Source organism: Strix aluco, chromosome 2 (genome assembly GCF_031877795.1).
Source record: "Strix aluco isolate bStrAlu1 chromosome 2, bStrAlu1.hap1, whole genome shotgun sequence".
NCBI lineage: Eukaryota > Metazoa > Chordata > Aves > Strigiformes > Strigidae > Strix > Strix aluco.
In genome coordinates, this window is record NC_133932.1 from 91,372,219 (window position 1) to 91,395,456 (window position 23,238).

The 23,238-nt window shown below is 36.2% G+C and overlaps 1 protein-coding gene across 21 annotated transcripts in view; it reads left to right on the forward strand.

The window, feature by feature from the left end:
- MYCBP2 (MYC binding protein 2) overlaps positions 1–22,274 on the forward strand; it is a 204,488-nt gene extending 182,214 nt beyond the window's left edge. For 20 of the 21 annotated variants that reach the window (XM_074815477.1, XM_074815481.1, XM_074815485.1 and 17 more), the window contains 15 exons: positions 504–584; positions 1,816–2,082; positions 4,904–5,187; positions 5,473–5,569; positions 8,466–8,585; positions 10,089–10,190; positions 11,847–11,975; positions 14,437–14,569; positions 14,835–14,938; positions 16,103–16,291; positions 16,804–16,911; positions 17,941–18,150; positions 20,166–20,273; positions 20,470–20,635; positions 21,464–22,274. In XM_074815477.1, the coding sequence (XP_074671578.1) occupies positions 504–584; positions 1,816–2,082; positions 4,904–5,187; positions 5,473–5,569; positions 8,466–8,585; positions 10,089–10,190; positions 11,847–11,975; positions 14,437–14,569; positions 14,835–14,938; positions 16,103–16,291; positions 16,804–16,911; positions 17,941–18,150; positions 20,166–20,273; positions 20,470–20,635; positions 21,464–21,579 (2,214 nt within the window). In that variant the 3' untranslated portion in view covers positions 21,580–22,274. Of the gene's footprint in view, positions 1–503; positions 585–1,815; positions 2,083–4,903; positions 5,188–5,472; positions 5,570–8,465; positions 8,586–8,795; positions 8,905–10,088; positions 10,191–11,846; positions 11,976–14,436; positions 14,570–14,834; positions 14,939–16,102; positions 16,292–16,803; positions 16,912–17,940; positions 18,151–20,165; positions 20,274–20,469; positions 20,636–21,463 lie in introns of those variants that run through there. The other variant, XM_074815495.1, reaches the window with a different exon arrangement.
- Positions 22,275–23,238: the final 964 nt, after the last annotated feature.

The window sequence follows — 23,238 nt, forward strand, 5'->3', positions numbered from 1 at the left end:
TGATTTTGTTTTTCAGATAATACATGGTTTTCCTCTACCCAGTATCTTGTGGCAATAAGTTCCATGACTGAATTACTAATTTTGTAAAAGTGTATTTTTCTCACGCCTGCTGTGCGATAGCTTAATTGTGTGTTCCCTGTTTCTTTTATTGTGAAATATATAAATTGAAAAATGTATTCCGTGCCCTGCTTTATAAGGACTTAATCAGTGATTGTATTAAGCTACGTGAAGAGATTGAATCTCAGATAATTGTACTTCACTTGTTTTGCTTATTGATTAATTTATTTCATGCTCAAATTTCCTCTTAGAAAGAAAGTAAATACATCTAAGAGGTATTTATTAACCATAGTTAAATTGATCTTGCTTATGTATCTTATTTCTCTGTAGCAAAAAGCTACAAACTTTTAGAACAAAGTTTGTTGATATTCCATGTTAATTGCTGCAGTAATTAGGAAGTGTTCTTGAAACTCTTGATCTAATATTAAATATGCTTTTTTATGAAGGCAACATCAGATGCAGACCTGAAGGAGCACATGGTAGGGATCATATTCAGCCGGAGCAAACTGACAAATTTGCAGAAGCAGGTTTGTTTATTCTGAAATGCTTTGAGTATTAAATGTGTTGTAATAAATATGCTCATTTTCAGTGAATATAGTACCTTTTACTTGACGCTTTGAGTTCTTCTGTCGTACTTTGTAATCAAATTTTGGTTTACATTTTAAGTAGTATGTGTGTGTGTTTTATATGAAAAATCTGCTGAAATTGACACTGAAAAAAATCCATTTTAATAAGTTAAAATCCCCTATCTTATTAGGCTCAATTTAAAGCAGTTTTAGAATTCAGTTGTAAAAGGTACTTATTCATGTTTGCTAATAGCATAATAGTAGACCCTCTCAAATTTCTAGGAGAGGTTCAGCAACAGAGTTTAGATTCTTAGTTTTGCACGTTTTCTCCCCATTTCTGTCATCAAAAAGTATTTAGGTTTGATAAAATGAATCCTAAAAAGGTAATCAGTACATAGATTCTTAAATTACACTTTCCTGCAGTCAGTGAAAGTTTGAGTTTGTGCTTTTCTTACTTATCTTTGTTTTTCTTAACATGAAGCAGTAGCTAGAGTATGCTTTTTCTTTTGAACACTGACTTTTTTTAAAATACACCAACTAAAGCATCTTTTATATTATCTTTATTACACCTATCACAAGACAAATATTGCTGTAAAGATTTTCAGAGTAATACAGGAAGTATTAGGTTAATTTTGAAGTTTCTTAGATTAGTAAGTCATGCAGAATCTACTTTTTTTGTAACCCATCTTAGCAAACTTTAAAATCTCTTAAATATGCTTTTTAACATGCTATTGGAAAAATGAAAACATGGTTTCTAAAACTTCCTAAGCTTCCTGAACAGTAAACTAAACAAGAGACTAAGTCTTTTACCAAGTCCTTTTCTTTTGTGAGTATTGAGTAAATGTATTTGTTTAGTGGTTTTGTGGGTTTTTTAATCTGAATTCTATGTTAAAACAAATTAAAAGGCAGGAAGTGCAATTAAAAAACATTTATTTCAATGAAGTTTTCCAGAACGAAGGTGAGCAAATTCAGTATTGAATCTAAATCTTAACTCTAAAGAATTTTATCGAATCTTTACTCTAAATCTAAATTTTATTCTTTATTTGAATTTATGTTGAAAATAATTTAAGCACAGGCCAAATTTCACAGGCTTTCTATTTTAGTCATAGTTGTGAAGGTACATAACACAGAGTCTCTTTCACTTTCTGAAAGTTCTTAAGAGTTACTGTGTATTTGGATTCTGTTTGGATAGGTGTGTGCTCATATAGTCCAGGCCATACGAATGGAAGCGACCCGTGTGCGTGAAGAGTGGGAGCATGCCATCTCTAGCAAAGAGAACGCGAACTCGCAGCCTAACGATGAAGATGCTTCTTCTGACGCTTACTGCTTTGAGCTGCTGTCAATGGTTCTGGCACTGAGTGGTTCCAATGTGGGCCGGCAATATCTGGCTCAGCAGCTGACCCTGCTCCAGGATCTCTTCTCATTGCTACACACTGCTTCTCCCAGGGTGCAGAGGCAGGTGAGTACTAACTGTTCCTTGTCTATCTTTAGAATCCTGTAATTGTGTGCACAATAGTGTAATACATATTTGAACTTTTTTGTGAAATGTAGTTTTGTGTTTTCTCTTCAAAAGTGTTTTCCCAATCATACTCAGATCATCGCTATATTTCACATAGATAACTGTAAATAAAGCAACTCATTTTGTTCTTGCAAATAGAAATTTACGAACATTTAAAAACAAATCACAGAATGTCGTCTTGGAATTTGAGTGTCAGGTTTTGGAGTTGTTTCCCAGTTTTTGAATGGGGTTAAAATGATAAAATTTTAACTCTTTGATATATAAATACATATATATTCCAGCACCACTGCAATTTATGTATGAAACTATTTGTAGGAAGCATAGTGTTGAAGACAATGAAGGCTACAGTTACAAAATTAAAACTCACTTTTGAGTAAGTTTGTAATGCTTTGTCTCCAAGAGGTAGAGCTGAGGTGTAGGAACCCAAAATTGCTTGATTAACACTTATGTCATCATGAACCTAAATCGGCAAACTATTCTGAAATGCCTTTGAGTAATACCACTCTTCACCTTTCTCCTCTTTATTCTGAAGGATTTTGAATACTGTGGTATAAATTGCTTTCTCAAACCATACATCAGAGGGACACATGATTTGCGTGGCAGGGTTTGTTGCTGAAATGAAGTAGGATACACAAGAGCGATTAGTCATTTTGTGTGTCCTGATGGGGGTCTTTTACGTAAGCACACAGTCTTTGTTTTGAAGTGATACTGCAAAGGATTCTTCAGTGAATCTGAACATCACAGTATTCAGTGAATCTTACTCACAGTAGCCCAGTTGTTCATGTTTTCAACAGACTCATTCATGTCCTGTTACGTATGTTCAGTTTGTCAGGTCCTTCTGTTGCAGTGACTCAGAATTCTTTTTAAGAAGAAAGTTCAGATTCTGAAGTTGGCACTGCCTTGTGACTGGCAGTACTTGGATTTAGACCTGTGTGACTTACCACATTCTAAAAAGACTTCTTAAAGTTCATGTATTGCATTTGTCTACTTACGAAGGACAGTGACAGTACTGTCAAGAATTATTACATATAATTGCAAGAACCAGAGGTGCTCCTTTTAAATATCAGAGTTATAACGTCTCATTTCTCAAATGTATGAAGTTTAAAAGCTGGTTTATATTATTTGTCTGTTGGAAATAAGAATTCTGTAGAAAAAGCAATTAAGTTTTCAGGTATGGAAGGAAGCTAGTGAGGTGACTGCTTATTTTTTAGTAAGATCTCATGCCACTTCACTGTGGGGAAAGGGCCTGAGAGAGCTACACAGTTACCCCCATTTATATGTGCTGCATGTGCTCCAAATGTTGGTAAACATTTACATGATTTGAGGAGGCCATAGTTAATTCTTGCCCTTTTAATATCATGTTTGACCTCAGTGCACAGTGACAGCTAGAATTATGGGATAACTTTTATTTTACTGATTAAATAATTTAAGTTGTTATGGGATAACTTTTTTAAAATCCATAATCCATAATTATGGGACAGTCTTGCTAAAATATCGTAACAGATGAATCAGAGGCTTTGCTGGTTGAGATTAGACCTTGCATGAGTAGAGAATGGTTGAAATGTCTGTCAAATGGACAGGACCTAAAAATCCAGTGTTGTTTGATATTTCATATTTAATTAGCTGTGGCTGTTATTGATCTGGCATGAGTCCTTAGCATCTTTGTCTTGCACTCGGGCTATGAGTGTAGTAGTGTGGAACTCTGTTTCTTTCTACTCTCGGTATCCTCAGATAGAGCTTTAATATCTGTTTCTTTCTGAACTTGAATGTTTTCTGAGTATATGTGTGTTCATATGCACATAATATAATATAAATATATAGACATATAAAATATTTGCTTTAGTACAGTTAATGCACTAGCTTGTTGTTGCTAGGTGGTATTCCTTCTCTAGGTGGATTTTTAGTTCCCGTTTCAGAAGTTTTTGTGTCTCACACTCTCTACTTTTCATTTTCCAGTTTTCTGAACTGTAACAACATCACATCTTAACTTTCCTAGAGGCAGATACTGCCCTGCTTAGTAATTCTGATATATTGCAGACATGCAAAATGCAGGGTTTTTTTCTTAAAATGTAAACAGTTTTTCAAGAGAATATTGAAAGCTTGAGAAATTAGAAATGTTAACTTCTTAAGCTTTCATACATCCTGGTTGGGACCAAAATTTGCATGATATATCCAATTTCAACCCCAATTCCACCACCTGGTAAGGTTGAAGCATATAATTCCAAGACAGCTGCTGTTAGATCCACAGCAATTGGCACAGATTTCCTTTTCAACAAGTTTCAGTTAGAATATCGCAAGGAAAACTAGTGGAGGAAGAAAAGAGTATCATGATTATCAGCACCTTGAGTCAAGTACTTTGTTTCCAGAAGTCTAAAGTGTCTCTAACAGTTCTACGACAGAGTTTCTAGCATCTAAAGATTATATGCAAAGTGGGTAACATGTTTGTAATATGCAAGCAAATCAGAGTTGTACAAACAGCTGTATCACTATTACCATAAGTACAGTACCGAGCATATTTTTATTATTATATGAACACTAAGTATTGTTTGAGTGAGATTGGTTCTGGACTCCTTGGCCTTGTCTCACTGGGTAGCAAGGTAGAAACCTTACCAAATTTCTTCCAGGTGTTATTTAAGTACAGAAAGTAGATTCAGTCCTTCTTACTGAAATAACTTGTGAAGAAAAAGAAAGACTTTATTTGATTTTGCTCAAAAACTCCAGCTATCTTGGTAAGAATTGTGTTCTGATTTTTTTTCTCCAGGTAACATCATTATTAAGACGTGTTTTGCCCGAGGTAACCCCTAGTCGCCTGGCTAGTATTATAGGAGTGAAGTCTCTTCCACCAGCAGATATAAGTGATATCATTCACTCAACAGAAAAAGGAGATTGGAATAAACTGGGTATCTTAGACATGTTTTTGGGATGCATTGCTAAAGCTCTCACTGTACAGCTAAAAGCCAAAGGAACTACTATAACAGGGACAGCTGGCACTACTGCAGGCAAAGGAGTTACTACAGTCACACTTCCAATGATCTTCAATTCCAGGTTTGTTTAAAAATATGTGTATATTCTCAAGCTAAAGGCACAAAATAATTACATTCTTTGAAGTCAGTTATGTTGTCTTTTATGACCTTTGTTCTATAAATGGAAAAAATGGTATAACACTTTGATGGTATGAGTCATATTATTAGTTTGATTTTAAAGAAAAAGCACCACAAAAACACAACCTATCATATGCTGAATATGTGCACTATTTCTTTGTGTTGGATTTTGACAAATAGTAACTAATTACTTGAATTTACTTCATGTATTACCATATGTCCTTTGCAGCTATATCCGGCGAGGTGAAAGCCATTGGTGGATGAAGGGTTCAACACCTACACAGATTTCAGAGATCATTATTAAACTCATTAAAGACATGGCAGCAGTAAGTTTCTATCCTTTAAATGTATGGAGGATATTCAAGTCTTTCTGATAATAACGTGGAGGTTATTCAGATACTTCTGATACATTTTTTTTTCATTGCTTTCTATTACAGTTAGTATTGGGTTGAGCTGTTAAATGTGAGTTGATCTCAAGAAGAAAAAGGTCTAGTCTTCTGGGTAGAGTCTTAGTCTAAGAGCAGTAGGAACTGAGTTCTGATTCTGCTAAACAGAAATCCAGTTGAGAAATAAGCTTTTAAATAAGTCACTTGTACCAGAAATTTAAGAAGTAAATAATTGCATGTCATTTTCTACATTATTAACTTAGAAGCCTAGCTTTTTAAGACTTGAGCACTCTGAACTCCAATTGAAAAGTAAAAAGTATCTGTTTCAGGCAAGTTTTTTAGCAGAAGAATTTGATGAAAAGTGTTTCAGCTATTTCCCAGAAACAATATTGGAGGAGGAGGAAGAGGAGGAGGAAAAAAAAAAAAAAAAAAAAAAGGTTTTTGTATATGTTTAGGGGAAAAGTGTTTAGTTGGGAGGTTGTTTTTGTTTTCCTTCATTCTGTACCTATTTCAGTGAGACACCCTAAATAACATAGACTTTCCTCTGTGATTACTCTTAAAAGCTGTTTCAGCGTGTTCAGCTTTGGAGTCCTATTTTCTAAACCATTCACTGTGCTTAGATTAAGGAGATCCCTTCTCAAATATGCTGAAACTGGATGGGACTTCTCTGCAGTTGCTACAATTGGTTCTGACCACAAGATTTCAGAATCTCACAATTCATCTTCAGTTAAGAGTTACAATTAAAGTGTGTCTCATCACTCGGCAGTGCTGGTCCATGCATAAAATGATATTTAGTCTTTGCTTTAGTTGCTCCAGTGACTAGAGTGGAAAGGTCTGTTGTAGGTACCACTGTGATTCCTCATGATGGATTTTTTGTTTCTGCTTACTTTAACAACCTTTTAGGAAATTGCATATAAAAACTAGGACCAAAAAAATCAGTAGTTGCAAAGACAAGTACTCAGAAGATAGTAAATGCCAGGATTAACATGGTGCCTCGTATGTATATGCCCCTATGATTTTCTAAGGCACCCCACATCTTTCAGTGTATAAGATGCAACGTATATTGGGAGTGAATTGGGGAGGGGGTAATTTGTTCAAGATTTTTTTTTTAAGGGTTGTTGCCAGTATCACTTGTAGCCATTGTTGGTAGGTAGGCTTTTGGGTAAGTGGGAAAATGTCAGGGAAATAGTGGATTCTTTTCTGCAGCATTTTAAAATAGTACTGGGCAAGTCTTTGAAGCAAACTCTGTGGTCCTTGTTTTATGGGATTCTGTCTCCCATGGGAGAGCCTGTCCTTAATGAAAAGCTGAGCAGAGACCTTGGCCAGGAATAAAAGAGAGAGATTAGTAGAAACAGAAGATGGCAGACTGACTAGAATCACATGCTTATAGTTTTGTCTGAGCAGCTCCTAGCCATTCAAGACCTTCACCGATGAAACTGTTGCATTTGCTAATAACTGGTTCTCTAAAACCATTGCAGAAGCTAATAGGAAAGTTCTGAAAGCTCTGGATTCAGATATGACAACTTGCATGCATATCCAGAGTATTCTAGGCTCCATCTCCCACATACCTGATAGTTTTCCAGTAGTGCTGGTTATTGGGTGTACTGGAGTGAGTCTTGAATTCTCTTGTTTAAGCTATTCTACTTGGAATGCATATGTAACTATGTATTACAGAAAGGAAATGGATCATGTCAGTCAGATAAAGTGTAGTCCTCCAAGATGTGGATTTGCATACTTGGAAGTGTAGCAGCTCATAAAGGAGTGATTGGGACTGAGTTTACTCTAAAGTATTCAGTAGCCAAATAATAAGGACTCTTCTCTCCTCTTGTATGAAGAAGAGATCTGAACTTTATTCCCCTTCACTCTAGATGAGGGAGACCTGACTGAGGCCATTCACAGTTGGGAGTAATAACATTTCTTGATTACATTTTGTAATGGGCCTCTGTGGTTTAGGCATGCTCAAAACTTGTTTGGGGGTTTGGCCCTGTTACCCAAAAGTGGGTAGAGGAATAGAGGGGTCCTAGTTTAGAAACCCTTCTTTGAGGATTTTAGAGCAGCTAATTATCAGTAGGGTGACATCAGTCTTACTGGCCATTTTATAAGTTAAAAATGTGACTCCTTTCACTTAGCTTTTTCAGCATTTGCAACGTGTGGGTACCTAGATCTGAGTTAGTCACTATAGCTTCCTTTTTAGAGTCCAGTGAGTCTCAGTTATTTCTGTCACCTTTAGCATGAGGTTTAGAGATTTAGAGATTACATTAAGAATTTAAGGATTCAGCAGTCTCTGAGTCAGGAACTTTAGGGTATGAATCAGTGCCATAGGCTCAGAAACTTTAAGGTTGAATTGGAAAGTATGCTACAGTTCTGATGTTTCCTGTGTACTCCTCTTTATTTCTTTCAAATATAGAAACTGTGGAGAGTATTCAGGAAGGCCAAGCTAGGCGAGTGACGTTCTCCAGGAACCCACTGTAATCTGTGTGTTGTTCACTGTCATTTATTTGTGCTCCAGCTCTGTATCTTTCTTTCTCCTGGCAGGGGGGCTTTAGGGATATGCCTTTTCATTCTTCAAATCATACACCCTCTACCTATTCCAGGTTAGTTATTGCAGTAGTTGATCAGAGACTACCTCAGTCAGTCACCTGAGTATTTGAGGGCTAGTTTTTACCTGATCTGTCTGATTTGAAAACACCTGATTGGTCAAAGTCATCCCTGACTTCCTCTTTTTCTATTCTAACTTGAGATCCTAACCTGATGTTGTATGTAGCAGCTCTAATTACAGGTTTAGTTGTTCTTAATAATTAATAGAATGTGTAATAAATTGTTTTCTCTTTAACAGGGTCATCTGTCAGAAGCTTGGTCCCGTGTGACAAAGAATGCGATTGCTGAAACCATCATAGCTCTGACCAAAATGGAAGAAGAATACAGGTCACCAGTGAGGTGCATTGCAACAACCAGAGTAAGAACTTTACTCGACATTAGTTCATTGTAAACATGCAGTAGGAGGCCATCCAAGAGCCTTCCTATTTTAGAAAAAACTTCCTTATACAGGTTGTTTCAGGAAACAATGCAGTTTATTTCTCCAAATCTATCTGTGTGCATAATGGACAGGTATCCTAAGACAATCACTATTTTTCCTAATAAAAGTCCTGCTTTCTCTGTGTCACAGCAGATTGAGGTTTTTTGTGGCAGAAATACACCAGTGAAAACTGAATTTTGATTAAATATGTATCTTGGATACCTCCCAAGTAATGAAGAATAAGTGTTATACCTATACATTTGGGGTTTTATCCTTGAGGTAATTCTGCTTTAAGTTTGTGATATGTGCCTTTTACTAAACTTACGAGATTATCTGCATGGAAAATTGCACAATATATGTATCAGCTGTCTTTTTCCAATCTCTGCAACATTGTTTTAAGTGGTTTGATTTCTGAGTCATCAGCTGCCACATACCAAGGCTGTGTTTATGAAAACACTCAATAACAAACACTCTCTAGGACAATTAAGCTAAGCTTCACCTGTGTTTTAGTCTCAAGCATTTGACACTCATGTTGTTTTCCATCTTAAAAGGCTATACCAGTTGTCCTTTTTATCCCCTTACTCATAAATTCTCTGCTTCTTGGAAGACACAATTTGAGAGTACCACCAGTTCCTGCTGTCACTGTGTTAGTTTAATGGGGTCTCGGAGCAGAACTGAATGTCAGCCTAGCTCTCCTTGTTTTGTCATGGAGGTGTGCATTCCTTTGGGGGAGTCCAGAAGAAGTTTGCAATTAAAGCCATTTTGTTCAAATCAAACCTTTGATCAAAAACTATTGCAAAATGCAGCCGTCAGGTGCATTTCAGTTTGGATTGCAGGCCTACCAACAGATTATCCTCATGTAGTTTATTTCTTTAGGATTTCAGTGTAGTTAATGGAGAGGAAGAGATAAAAGCTTCCTCTGAAGAATAGTTAGCTCGGAACCCTTTTCTAGGTAATCTCAAATGCCCTTTACAGTGAGGAGAGAACATAGGCAAACCAATCTCATTGAGCTAAAGTTTTGTTGGTTTGGGGTTTTTTTATTAGTCTGTGTCCTTGAATTTCTTCTTCTCCACCAAAGCCTGCAATGTTTGGCAGTGATATGCAAGTCTGTATTTGCCATATTTCTCTATAATATACTCTGGTTGATCTTTGTTTCTTCGCTGTTTCTCTCTTGTGTGCTAACTACTGTATTTATGACCATAAAGTAATACACCTGAAAGAAACAAGGTAATTGCCAAAAGTTCAGTAAGTTCTATTGTGTGCTTGACTTCTTTTGGAAAAGAAAAAACTTGCGTTGTATGAGCAGACTTCAGCTTATGATGATAACAGTTTGCAGGTAACAGTCACATTCTTGTCTGCTGAAATGCATATTTTTAGTATTTTGGAATTTTTTTTTTTTTTTAGTATTTCTAAAACATTTCATTCTACCTTGCCTTTCAATAGCTATGGCTGGCCTTAGCATCCCTCTGTGTACTTGATCAAGATCATGTTGATAGACTATCCTCAGGAAGATGGATGGGAAAGGATGGACAACAGAAACAGATGGTGAGACAGAATATCATATCTTTTTATGTTTATTTTTGATTTATTCAGGAGTCAAAGAATTTAGAACAATGATAGGGAAAGGTAGACTTGGTCTAACTTTATTTCTCCCTACTGTCCCCCATGGATATTGTACATACATGTTTGGTGTATTTGTGTTCTAGACAAGCAGTACTCAGAAAACAGAAATTCCAACTTGAAACAATAAGGTAGCAATCCTGCTGGTATTCAGGATCAAGCAAGGCCTTCCTATCACCTGTAGGATGGATTTTTGAGAGAAGATTGACTCAGTTAATATGACACCTTCTATCAGAGCTCTTTTCTTTCTCTCTGGATCTCTGTCACATAATAGGAAGTAAATTCTTTTGTGTTCCTCAATAACTTCTCTGTAATTAGCTTCCTCTTCTCCATCTCAGTAGTGAGTGATTACCCCAAAGAAAAAGAAACTCTTTCTAACTGAATTTAGTATAGCTACCATTTACCCAGAGGATTTACAAATTTAATATGAAACATGATGGGTTAATCAAGTTTCTGTCTGTATATTTCAGTATCACAGAAAACTTAGATTTTTTAATACAAATCTGGAAAGAGCAAAATAATGAAGCTAGTCTCTTTATAACTTGGTTAGGTGGGCCCCTGTGGGAGGCAAGGGAATATCATGCCTTCTCACTATCAACTGAGGATGCTTAGTGCAAAGAAGCCTCCAAACCAGTTTAGTGTAGGCAGAAAGAGAATCCAGGGCAGAGCTGCAGCAGCAGCAAGGACTAAAACTCTGCTGAGAGGAGGAGGCAGATGCAAAGGTTTCTGAGGATTAAGAAAGTCAAGGGACTTCTGTAGAGCTTTGGAAATGTCAGAAGAGTAGCCAAGACATTGTCAAGCAAGGATACAAGCTGCCGAACCCAATCATGTTTTATGCCAGGATACTCAAATTTTGAGGTGAACTGTGTGTCCGTCCCCCCCACCAGGACTGCTGTTGAAAGGATTCTGCTCTAAGTTGCATGAACAATATCATGGAAAGCACATGTTCTGGGTGTACGATGGAAACTTGTTCTCAGATATATGCATAATAAAAGTCAGTCATTGACCTCTGTACAGATATTTTGAACTGTAAAACAAAACTGTGTTGAATTTTAAAAAAACTGTATCAGTAAAGCAACTTAATTTTATGCTGGATTTTGAAGTTTGCTACTTCAGTTGTATTCTCTCTGAGTTACAGCTTTGATTAGATGTTTGAACAGAGTAAACTTACCATATCAAAGTAATTAAGGGTAAATAGCGTGAATGTTGACTGACCCAAGTACTCATATCTCTGAACTCTTCTGTTAATATTCCCATAACCCATTGTTACCCCATGAAACTTTTCTCAGACTAGTTGAAAACAATGTCTCAACCGTATTGTTGAAAAATGCATTTTTGCTACATCATGTAAAATATTAGAAGAAGAATATCAGAAGAACTGATGTAGTAAATTGGACTTTTTGTGTCCAGGAGTAGTTGTTTAGATACTGATTATTCTAAAGATATAATTCATAGTCTAAACAAGCTCTTTATCCCCCTTTATTAATTTGGGGCAGGGGTGATTGGGGGGAGAATAAAAACAGGTGCTGAAAGATGATAAGTGGTTTAATAAAGAGAGAATTATTTATTTTTTTTTTTTAGCCAATGTGTGATAACCATGATGATGGTGAAACTGCTGCAATCATTTTATGTAATGTCTGTGGGAATTTGTGTACAGATTGTGACAGATTCCTTCATCTCCATCGGCGAACAAAAAGTCATCAGAGACAGGTAGAGTATACGTGACATCATGTTGTATGCACTTCATACATTCTGTGCATTTCCCCAATTAATGTATAAGCAAAAGGCAGTAGCAAGTATCACATCTGAAAATGGTGTTTTATTTTGGAGATGGGATATATAAGTTTCCATTTAATTCTTTTTAGCTATTTTCAGTTAATTTCTCTTTTCCTTTATCTTCTGAAGATTAGAAAATCATGTAGTAGTCCCTGATTCTAACTCTCATGCTACATCAGTTTTTTTCTCTCTTGTTCGAACATTTTTTAGGAGAATCTAGAAACTGCATAGACTTTCTTAAGTATACATTGGTTCTTTATTCCTGTTAAATTATATCTTCTTTACTACTTCTATCATATGAGTCAATGCTGTCAAGCCCTTCATTTTTAATGTATATACATTTTTTTAATATCCAGGAAGACCACTTGACAACAAATATTCCTACTGGTTCCCTTATGTCACTTTTCTTGTACTTTTCAATATTCTTCCAGCTCTCGCTGTCTTTTCACATGTAAATATGTTGTCAGATCTGTAAGCTTGAAAATTTCCTGATTTCTTTTTGTTTTAAGGATTGAAACATCTTTCCTCTTTGACTTAGATGAGTTTTTACAAACTGCTGTGTACTCTGCTAATTAGTGTTCTTTTGTGTTATTCTTTTATCCTTTTCATCTCTAAACTTGAAAGTACATTCTCCTTGGAGTATTTCTTTTTCTTACTGAAATTGATGTTGAAGATGTCTTTACCTTTGAACCTACTGAACATTTCCTCTTTCTTGACACTATTTCTGTTTTGGGGGGGGGGGGGGGGGGTTGTGGTCCTTTATTTTCCCCTTTTCCTCTGACTACTTATATTTGTGCAAAGGCTAAAATAGTAAACCTTGTCAATAAAGTTAATTCAATGGAAATCATTCCTCTTCTCCATCTCCTAGAGTGCATCTACATTAGTTTTTTAGTTACGATCAGGAATGGGCTTTTAAAGCAGATATGATCATCTCTCCTTAACGTGACTTGGTTTGTGTTATAGAGCAGCCTTGGAGTGCATGAACTGGGTTCCTTTTAGGTGAAACTAAAATCAAAAAAAAAGATAGATGCAGGGACACACTGCTAATTGCTAGTGGTTGTTCAGTGCAAGGGATCAGCTGGTCTAGAGCACGTGTGATGTAAACTTCAGATCACTGGCACAGAGTTTCACTCTACAGATCTCCTCCTTGGTGCCTCAGCATTTGCAGCGTAGGCTCAGCCTGGAAGTTCCATGTGGATCTATTATCTTCTATTTCTTAGCCAGAATCTTTGCAATCACCTTTGAAATTTTCCTGTTTTGTCATCCTAAGTAGATGAGTTTACATGTCTACTCTTTTGTCATGGCCTCAGTATGGTCTGGTCTCATTTATTTTCCTGAATTCTCCTGTATAGCCTGTTCAGATTACAGTTGATAAAAAGTAAGTTCTTATCTCATAGAAATCCTCACATCTCTCCTTTAATCTGTCCAAAATCTTCCTATTTACTTCTAAAAGCATGTTTAGACGTCTACTCTTTATTCACCACCTTTACCTTCACATCTCTCATGTTAAGCCTCTCAAGTTACATTTTAAATTCTGTAATGTTCCCTGTCTCCTCTTTTCTGTTAGCTTCCTGTTCTTTGTCCAACTTCTGTCATATATACCTCTGCAATGTATTTTCTCTCCCTCCAAGAAAGGACAGCCTGTAAGTTACTATGACCTGCTTATGTGAATCCTTTGTGAAGCAGTTAGGGATTTTTCCCAGATTATAATAAGAATTAAAGTTTAAATTGAGTGTATACATCCATACCCAGGAAAATTCTAACTTTTATTGCTTTGCAGGTAAAATGAATGAAAACAGAACTGCCTTCAAAACTTAGAAAAGGAGAGACTGTATGAGGTGCACTAGGGATCTCATGCACTTTTTTAATTTTGCAAAGGTTTTGTGTTGTTCTCATTGTAGCCAAAAATATCCACTGTGTATTTCTGTGAAAGTCAAAAATACTAATATTACACACTTTTATAGTTGTTATTGCATAGCACATATTATTAAGACCATAATTGTCAGTGTTGCTTTGATAAACTACTAGCATGGCTACATGAAGATATTTCTAATGTTTCCTTGTGGCCTACTGGATGAGTTGAATAGTAGTCATGAAGTCCAAGCTCCATATTTTTAAAATTAGAAAAAACATCGTGCAGCTCTGCTCTTAGCATTGCTGCACTGTTGTTTACCAGACACATTAGCTCGAGCATTAATTTTACATATTTTTACTTCTAAAAACACAAAGCCTTTTTCCATTCTGCAATATGTACAAATTGCAGAATGCATTAAAAAAAAAATAGTTTGCAGTAGACAAACTGCAGAATCTATAAAACATCTGATGAAAATCCAAAGAGACAGTGACAAAAATAACATAGAGATGGTCTTTGTTATCTGTTTGGTTAACCTGACAGGTATTCAAAGAAGAAGAAGAAGCTATCAAAGTTGATCTCCACGAGGGTTGTGGTAGGACCAAACTTTTCTGGCTGATGGCATTAGCGGATTCTAAAACGATGAAGGCTATGGTGGAGTTTAGAGAACAGACAGGTAAAACAAAACTATTATTTCTTGCTCTTTATCCTGATTATTTTTACCTTTTACCTGAGCAGTTGTCCAAAAAAAACAGTTGGGGTTTTCACCTGCTTCAGGGCAATGCTTTTAATTTTTTGTTAATAGAAAGAAAATAGTTTTTGTAAGAATTGCTGTTTTTCTGATTGTTTTCTGTGATTGTTTAGATGTCTGTTGTTAGAATATCAGTTCCCTATGTTTCATTGCAATGATTTTTGTGGTTTTTTTACTTTTGCGGACCTAGGCAAACCGACCACCAGCAGTTCTGAAGCATGTCGTTTCTGTGGTTGTAGGAGTGGAACGGAATTGTCAGCAGTGGGAAGCGTTTGTTCTGATACAGATTGCCAGGTGTGTATTAACAAATACCAATCATCATGAATTACATAAATAGAAGGGACTGCAGGATCAAATTGATTCCTTATTTCAAGTAAACCTTGTTCATCCCTGTGGTCCATTTTAAATCAGACCTCTCATATGAAAATATTGACTATTATATTGTAATTCAAATTGAATATTATATTGTAATTCAAATACTTCCAAGATTGTAAATGTTTAGTTTAATTACAGGGACAAACACCAATAATCAAACAAAACACTAGGTAGTTTCATTATTATCTTCAAAAGTATCTCAAGTTTTCACAATAGCGTTCCAGGTGTAAAGTAAAATATACACTGTCAACGTAAAGTCTAGCTTGCTAAAACTAGCTTGCATAACAGCCTGTTTATATTAAATGAGCATAAAACATTTAAGACTTGGCCAGGTTTTCAACTGTATCCATGTGTCCTGAGTGTTTTGTGCCCACCATTACAGGTACAGTTGGCAGAGGGCCAAATCCTAACCAGTTTCTTAGTCTACCCTGTTTATTTCTGTTTATGTGTGGCAAATTTGTCGTCTCTTTTTTTTTTTTTTCCTCTCTCTCTCAGCCTATTGAATGTATTATATTATTGTCAATTAATTCAGTGCAATTCATTGTTAGCTTCTGGGCAACTTTTATAAAGTTTTCTACTTACTAGGGATAGGAATTAGACGTGGTTAAGATACCATTTCCATGTAAAAAGTGCTTTGTAGTGGTCAATGATCAGCTCCTAATGCGTTCTTAAGAGTGGGTTACTTCATACCTTTCCTGAAGGACCTAAATCTGCAGGTATCTTAAAGGCTGTTAATACAGGACAAGCAGTGTTTATGTAGGAGGCAGTTAATACACAAAATACACAGGGAGGATTAAAGAGTATTTCTCTTTATACTAAAATTAAAAGTTAAAATTTAAAAATTATGGCTTCATTATACCATTGCTATTCAGGAGTAGCATAAGTAAATGAAGGTATCGCTTCTACTTTTAAGTACCCAAGATGTACAGTTTTTCCCAAGTACCTGCTGTAGCAGTAAACAACGTGAATCACAAGTCTGTTGTCTTAGTTTATTGCACAAAACAGCAATCCTTCAAAGAGCAACACTATATCAAACCATTCAGTGGAGGGGGAAGAAAAAGATTAATTATTTACTTTTAATAGGAGTATGCTAAAATTGCCTGCAGCAAGACACACCCCTGTGGTCATCCATGTGGAGGCGTTAAGAACGAAGAGCACTGTTTGCCGTGCTTGCATGGCTGTGATAAGAACGCTGCAACTCTTAAACAAGATGCTGATGACATGTGCATGATCTGCTTTACTGAAGCACTTTCAGCAGCACCAGCTATTCAGGTTTATCTTTTTTTTTTTTCCCCCCTTTTAAGGGGTTAATATTATGGTTGTAATGCTAAGTGTGGAAGAAGTTAAAATATAAAGTCCTTCAAATTATACCCTTAAAAATTTCAAAACAGGCACCAGAGCAATACGTTAGTTACTGAAAAATCTTTCTTTTTGTCTGGCATTACTGCTATTTCAAGAAAGAAGGTTGTATCCATTTAGTTTCCTGTGTCTCCTTTATTAAAATATATGGTATTTCATCAATGAGAAAAGCAACTGAGGTAATTAATGGATATACTTCATATACATTTCATATATCCAGTAGTGGTTTTGGACTGGAAAGGCTATTTTAACAACCATTTTATATTCTTTCTCTTTGTTAAGAAGAAAATAGGGGTCTTCTAGGACCCCTATCTAGGATATTAATTTTGGAATTAATATAAGTTTTCAGTTAAAAGTAAATAACTACTTCTGTTTTAGTGGTTAATGTAACTTCAGTGTTCACTTACATGTATTCTTTTCTAAAGCTGGACTGCAGCCACGTTTTCCATTTGCAATGCTGTCAACGAGTACTAGAAAACAGATGGCTTGGGCCAAGGATAACTTTTGGGTTTATGTCCTGTCCTATTTGCAAGGTAAATGAGCTATGTGTTTACTGCCTAGGTCAATCAAGTTACTTCATACTGTCTTGGCTTTTCCTTTTTTTTTAAAAAAAATGGTATATTGCCTGTTACAACATGAATTACTTACGTGTTACTTGTTTCCTTAATTTCTTATGTCACTGAAAAAAGAATATCATTGATGCATCTTTTTACCTTCCTCTACTGTTCTCTGAAGTAAGGGTCCTCTTAAAAAGAAAGCATAATGGAGACATTATCTTAATGCTGTTCTATTCTTAGCACCATCAGCTTGTAAATTCCCCATATTTGGGGACAGTGGGAAGGGGAAGAAGTAATCTTAATGCACATTAGCTGAAGCAGGAAACTTGGCTTCTCTATTATACTAACGGCTTTTAAAGCTGCTTTGCTTTTCACTAAGAGGACAAAGCTGAAGAATGTATGTACTTAGTTCAGCTTAAATTGCTAAAAATTCCTCTTGTACTCTACAAAATCATAACTGCTGTAAGCAAAAGCATATATTAGCTTCTGGGAAGGAGAGCATCTTAACACCCTAGGAATATGAAATCTGTGAATGGTCAGCCATTATGCATGCTGTGTTTCTTCTCTTGTGCTGTATTTTGGTAATATATGGCAATAGCTTGTGATCATTAAATGATAAAGACCTGGTGTAGAGGACTGTCAGTCATTATTCTTAATTGCTGAGCAGTAAGTCAAAAAGGACCAAAACTAGAGAAAATATACAATCAGAATATTCCTGTGCTGTGGTGAATATTTCATGTACTCTTTACCATCCTCTGTGCTTGTTACAGTCCATTGTAAGTGGTGATGATTTCATATAACAAAATGCCATCTAAAAAGCATTCCTGGTTACTGTCTTTGCAGCAAACAAAGTATATACTATATCAGCCATTTTTTGAAATGTCCTTTGCCTGAGCTCTTAGGTTTTTATGACATCCGTTACGCTATTTGTGTTTGACTGTAATACAAATTATCACAGCTGTTGTAATAAAGATGCAAGATATTTTAATCAGTTTTTTATTTCAGAACAAAATCAATCATACAGTATTAAAGGATTTGCTTGATCCAATCAAAGAACTCTATGAAGATGTAAGGAGAAAAGCACTAATGAGATTGGAGTATGAAGGGCTGCACAAGAGTGAGGCCATCACAACCCCAGGTGTTAGATTTTACAATGACCCAGCTGGCTACGCTATGAACAGATACGCTTACTATGTTTGCTACAAGTGCAAAAAGGTATGACGATGAGTACTTTCTCAAATTAAATGTATGTTCTAGTTTCAACAGTAATTTCTTAAAGAGTGGAACATATATTTAATATACCATGTATGGAGTAGGAAAGCAGGAAAATAAATTGTTGGTAAATCATAATTTAAAAGAAGTGTTGAGCAAATTAGATGTACATAGTGTCTTACTTTGTAAAGCTCAAAAGTATCTACAGAGCAGTTCAGAAACCAAAAGCATATTGAGGTGATGGCCGCCTTAGAAGAATGTGCAGATGATACTGTGTCAGAACACCAACCGTCCCTTTGCCAACTCATACTTTACATGGCCATTAAAATAGAATAAACATAAGCTTTATTCTTTGATATGGAGAGTTCCTCACTAAGATTCCACCTAAATACTACTTTTACCCAAGCTGGAGTTCATTGCAACTGCAGTAAACTGATTTTGGGGCAGAAGTGTTAGAAGAGTGAAAAAGGAGAGTAGAAAGAGGAAATGTGTGGTCTAGCCTGGTGGACTCTGGGACATACGTGTACAGTTTTCTTCAGGTAGAGAATATGCAATTTATACAGAAGACAAAAATCGTATACCAAGAGCCCCTGGTTTCCCCACCAGCAGAGAAGAGACGTTCTTGATCTGTGGTTAGAGACTATGGTTAGAGAAATTTTGGATAATCAATGAATCCCCTCCCATTGCTTCTTTCATCTGAAGCTGATTTTAGTGCCCATCTTGATCAGCCCTTCTTCCTTGTTCCCTTAGGAATGAATGGAATAAGGCAGTCTCATGATAAAATTTTCAAGGGAAACCCCAACATTTTGTTTAATGGAAGTGCACAATTTGGAAATAAGAGGAGAAAGTATTAACTTACATATGCTAGAGAAGAGCAGTAATGAATCCCTCTAGCTTGTTACTACAGAGTTACTCAGTTTGCTTCTGTTCCTGCCTCCCACAGTTAATCACTTTTTCACTCCACATCCTTTAGCAACCTGCCTACTGGCTTTTTTACCTCCCTTACAAAAATGATTTCTTTTTTCATCTTACTGTCTTTCGGTTTTAGTCCTGTCCCTGTTTTTCATTATGCTTTCCTTCCAGTATTTTAATACTCAGTATTTCAGTGTTTTTCTTACTGCCCTATTTTTCCTTCCTATCTCATTATTGCCTTTTGTACTGTGTCCATATGTCTGAACAACAACATTCAACTATGGAATTTCTAACTTACTTCCTTCCTCCGGCATCTGTTCACCCCAAACTACTACCTAATTCCCTGGCATACATTCCATAGGACTCTTCCTTTTCTTTTTTAGCCTGTAGATGTTGGGGGATGGTGGGCTTCTTAAATTTTTCCTTCATCATAGTTGCCTTGAGACCACTTCCTTATCCTTTTACAATCACTGCAAAAAGGTGAGAACTGCTGAGAGCAAGAATTTGGTGCATTATCTAGTTAGTGAATAATATGGTCACAAAGGAAGCAAGGAAGTTACTCGTTGCCTCATCTCACTACTCCATGTGAAAACACTTTAGTATAAGAGGAAATTCATCAGAGTTGGCAGTCTTGGTGCATTTTTGTGCCCAGTGTATCCTGGTAGAGTAAGATCAGAAAGTAGAATGAATTTGTAGAAAATAGAAGAATTCTAATTATAAGGGATCCCACGTGAGCCTAAGAACTGACACTCCTTTTGGCTAGTAAAAAGCCCTCCTGATAGAATCTTTTCTCTGCTATCTGCAGCCTCAGTCCTGTCTTCCTTACACACTGTGTTCGTAGAGCATCCAAATACTGTTTCACAAGCCTTACAGTCACTTGCATAGGCCAGAGAACGTTGCACAATTTTTGGTCTTGTTTATCCTGAGATGGAGAGACATTGTCTTAGTACCTCAAAGACATGTATGTAGAGTCAGAGTTGAGAGTTATCAGAGTAGTGGAGACAACAGTAATGACCCTTATTCATCATTTTCCCCTTACACATTGAATTTGTTAAAATAATAGTTGTCTCTGGTTTAATGTCCAATCATTTCTCTATGAAATTTAGGCATATTTTGGTGGTGAAGCTCGTTGTGATGCTGAGGCTGGACAAGGAGATGACTATGATCCAAGAGAGCTTATTTGTGGTGCATGCTCTGATGTTTCAAGGGCTCAGGTAAGTAAAGAACTTGTATTCATGGGTTTTATTTCATTCTGAAGCTCCGAGTACTTGAGCTGTACAATAACTCACAGTAATTTGTAATTATATGTGTTGTGTAATATTAATATATACTACAGAATGTAGAAATGTGTTGTTCAGATTGTTACAGCATGGCTATTTCGTTTATTGGTGCTTGTTTTCTTTTGTTTAGATGTGTCCCAAACACGGTACAGATTTCTTAGAATACAAATGCCGCTACTGCTGTTCAGTTGCTGTTTTTTTCTGTTTTGGGACAACGCATTTTTGCAATGCTTGCCATGATGATTTCCAAAGAATGACAAGCATCCCTAAAGAAGAACTCCCACACTGTCCTGCAGGTAGTATTTTTATAAAGCATTTCTAAATTCTGAGATTAGTAATTAGTTCTAATTGATATTCTTATCTTTTCTTGCTGATGATTTTTAGGAAAACCAGAGGGTCAGTCATACAAATTTTAAATTCAGTACCTTGAATAATTTTAGAATGGGTTTGTTGTATGCCTGTGTTTGATTTTTTTGTTTTTCTGGCAATAATACAGGCAATGTCATCACCCTGATCCTTTAAACTCTGGATACTTTGATACAGAAAGGCATTCCAATTTACCTACACCAATTCAGACTCCAGATGAGATTCCTGATATAGCCTTAGAATTATTTTTTTACTGCAGAGTGTAACTCTTGTCCATATTTACGGATTTTGCTTTTAGATTGTGCTAATTTCTTCCCCAGTATTAATGAGATGAAACTTACTTTGTGATTCTCCATATAAGCTTTTTGCCTTTTTTTACCTTGAATTAGATTTATTTAAAATTGCACAGCAGTTTGACTGTTTTTTTTTCCTTTTGAATACCAGTTCAACATTTGATGTAACTGTTTTAAGGAGCTTACAGTTTTTGCTCATGTTTTGTCAGATCTAGTTGGATGGCATTTTCTCTCTTGGCCTATTCAGCTTCTAAACTTCTCGCTTGAATTTGACCGTGTGAAAGCACCTTTGTATCTGCTGTTTCTTAAGCCTTTATTTTTGATGCCTTCTCAGTTCATATTACAGACTGTATTACCTTCACTTAACTTGTGTTTTGAGGAAGTGTAATCTATGTTTATTTACACTGAAGTCTCCAACCATTAATTGTTTCGTTTCTTTTCCCCTCACCCTTAAATTCACTGTAGGTCCCAAAGGTAAACAACTTGAAGGAACAGAATGTCCACTTCACGTTGTCCATCCACCCACTGGTGAAGAGTTTGCTCTGGGTTGTGGGGTTTGCAGAAATGCTCACACTTTTTAGACTAGCATTTTTTTTTTAACCAGAGCAAAACAGGTGCCCTCATCCCTCAAGTGTCCTGAAAGTAAAGTCCAGCTGGGATGAGGACGGGACCATTTCATAACCCAGGTAAAAGGAACAATTTACAGTGCAAGAAGGATGCCAAATACCATGTACATAATTCTTGCTGTGAGATATTGACATTTTTTTGAACCGAGACATCAAAACTTGTGAGGTGTTTGCATGTGGCCATTACAGTCATCGGCTAGGAAACATTGGACATTTACAAATAAATAATTGCTATTAAAGGATCTGTGTGTCTGTGGACTATGAATGATGCTGGCTTTCAGGAGAAAGAAAAAAAATATTGATTATTGTATACTGACTTTTTGTAATCTTGTACAATTGTAACGCATCACAAGTGGGGATGGGAAAGAGGAATATTCTGGTTTATTTCCTAGACTGTTACAAAAAAAAAATTTGTGTTAGGAAGGCATAAATGTAACAAGTATCACGCTGTATATAAAGGTATCAATGTTTGTCCTGTATAAGAATTATTAAATTACAACAGCAGTTTCATTTAAACTTCTGGGTTATGTTTGAGCCTGAAATTTTAATGAAGTGCAATACTGAGTGTGCCTCATATCTTGCAGCTGTAAACATAATGGAATGTACATGTCAATAAAGCCACTGTACATTTTTATACAGTGAAAGTCTAATGAATGTGTAAGCCTCTGTTTTCAGAAACGTTTTTTAAAATGGGAGGGAGGAGGGGGGTGGTTCTTATAATTGTTTCAGCAGGTTCTTTTAAAAAGTAGGAAAGCTTACTGAGTAAACTGGTAGTTATGGAAGTACTTAAGACAAAGAGCGCTGCTCAAATCTTTACAAGAAAAGCTGGATAAATGTACTAGCATTCATATGAAGTAGTGTATTTCCGTTGCAATTTCCAGTAGTGCTTTAAAACACAAAAAAATACTCCATTTTAAATTACTTCTATCAATTATTAAGACTCTTCAGTAAAGTATCACCCCCTCTTTTAGGACAAAGAGCCTTTTGCCATGAATCCCAACACGTTCATTAGTCCCAAGTCCTCTGCTCCTCTGAGGTGAAAAGCAAACTATTAACTTCAAGTGAAGACATGAACAGCTGCTCTCACAGTTAAGATATTGGTAGATGGCATCCTAATGGGACAAAGTACCTTGATCGGACTGGAACCATGGCATCCACCTCACCTAACCTCAGGCATCTGTAATGTAGATGTCTGCCTGTGCTTTAGAACAGCTGGGGAAAAACACACCCCTCTGAAGTATGATTTATCTTATTCACAGTAGCAATGTAGGGGGGTGGGAGAGGTTGCAGGCACAGAGACAAAGGTTGTCAAACGTAGGGCTTGCGCTAGACTTGCAAAGAAATACTCCACATCATTTTTTCTGGAACAACTAACAGTTATCCAAACAACTGAACTTGTGACAGTGAGGAATTTTAACTAGTCGCTATCTGTTTAGTAACAGATACATCAGGAGATAGGCTGCTTGGTAAGTTCTTGGAATATATTTGAAATAAATATGGTATATGAAGCAGAAAAAGCAACTAAAAGGCAGCTTTACTAGATTTGATTATGATTGAAAGGCAGTTTAGGTGAAAACAATCATGAAGTGACAACAGTCACGATTCTGAAAAGGA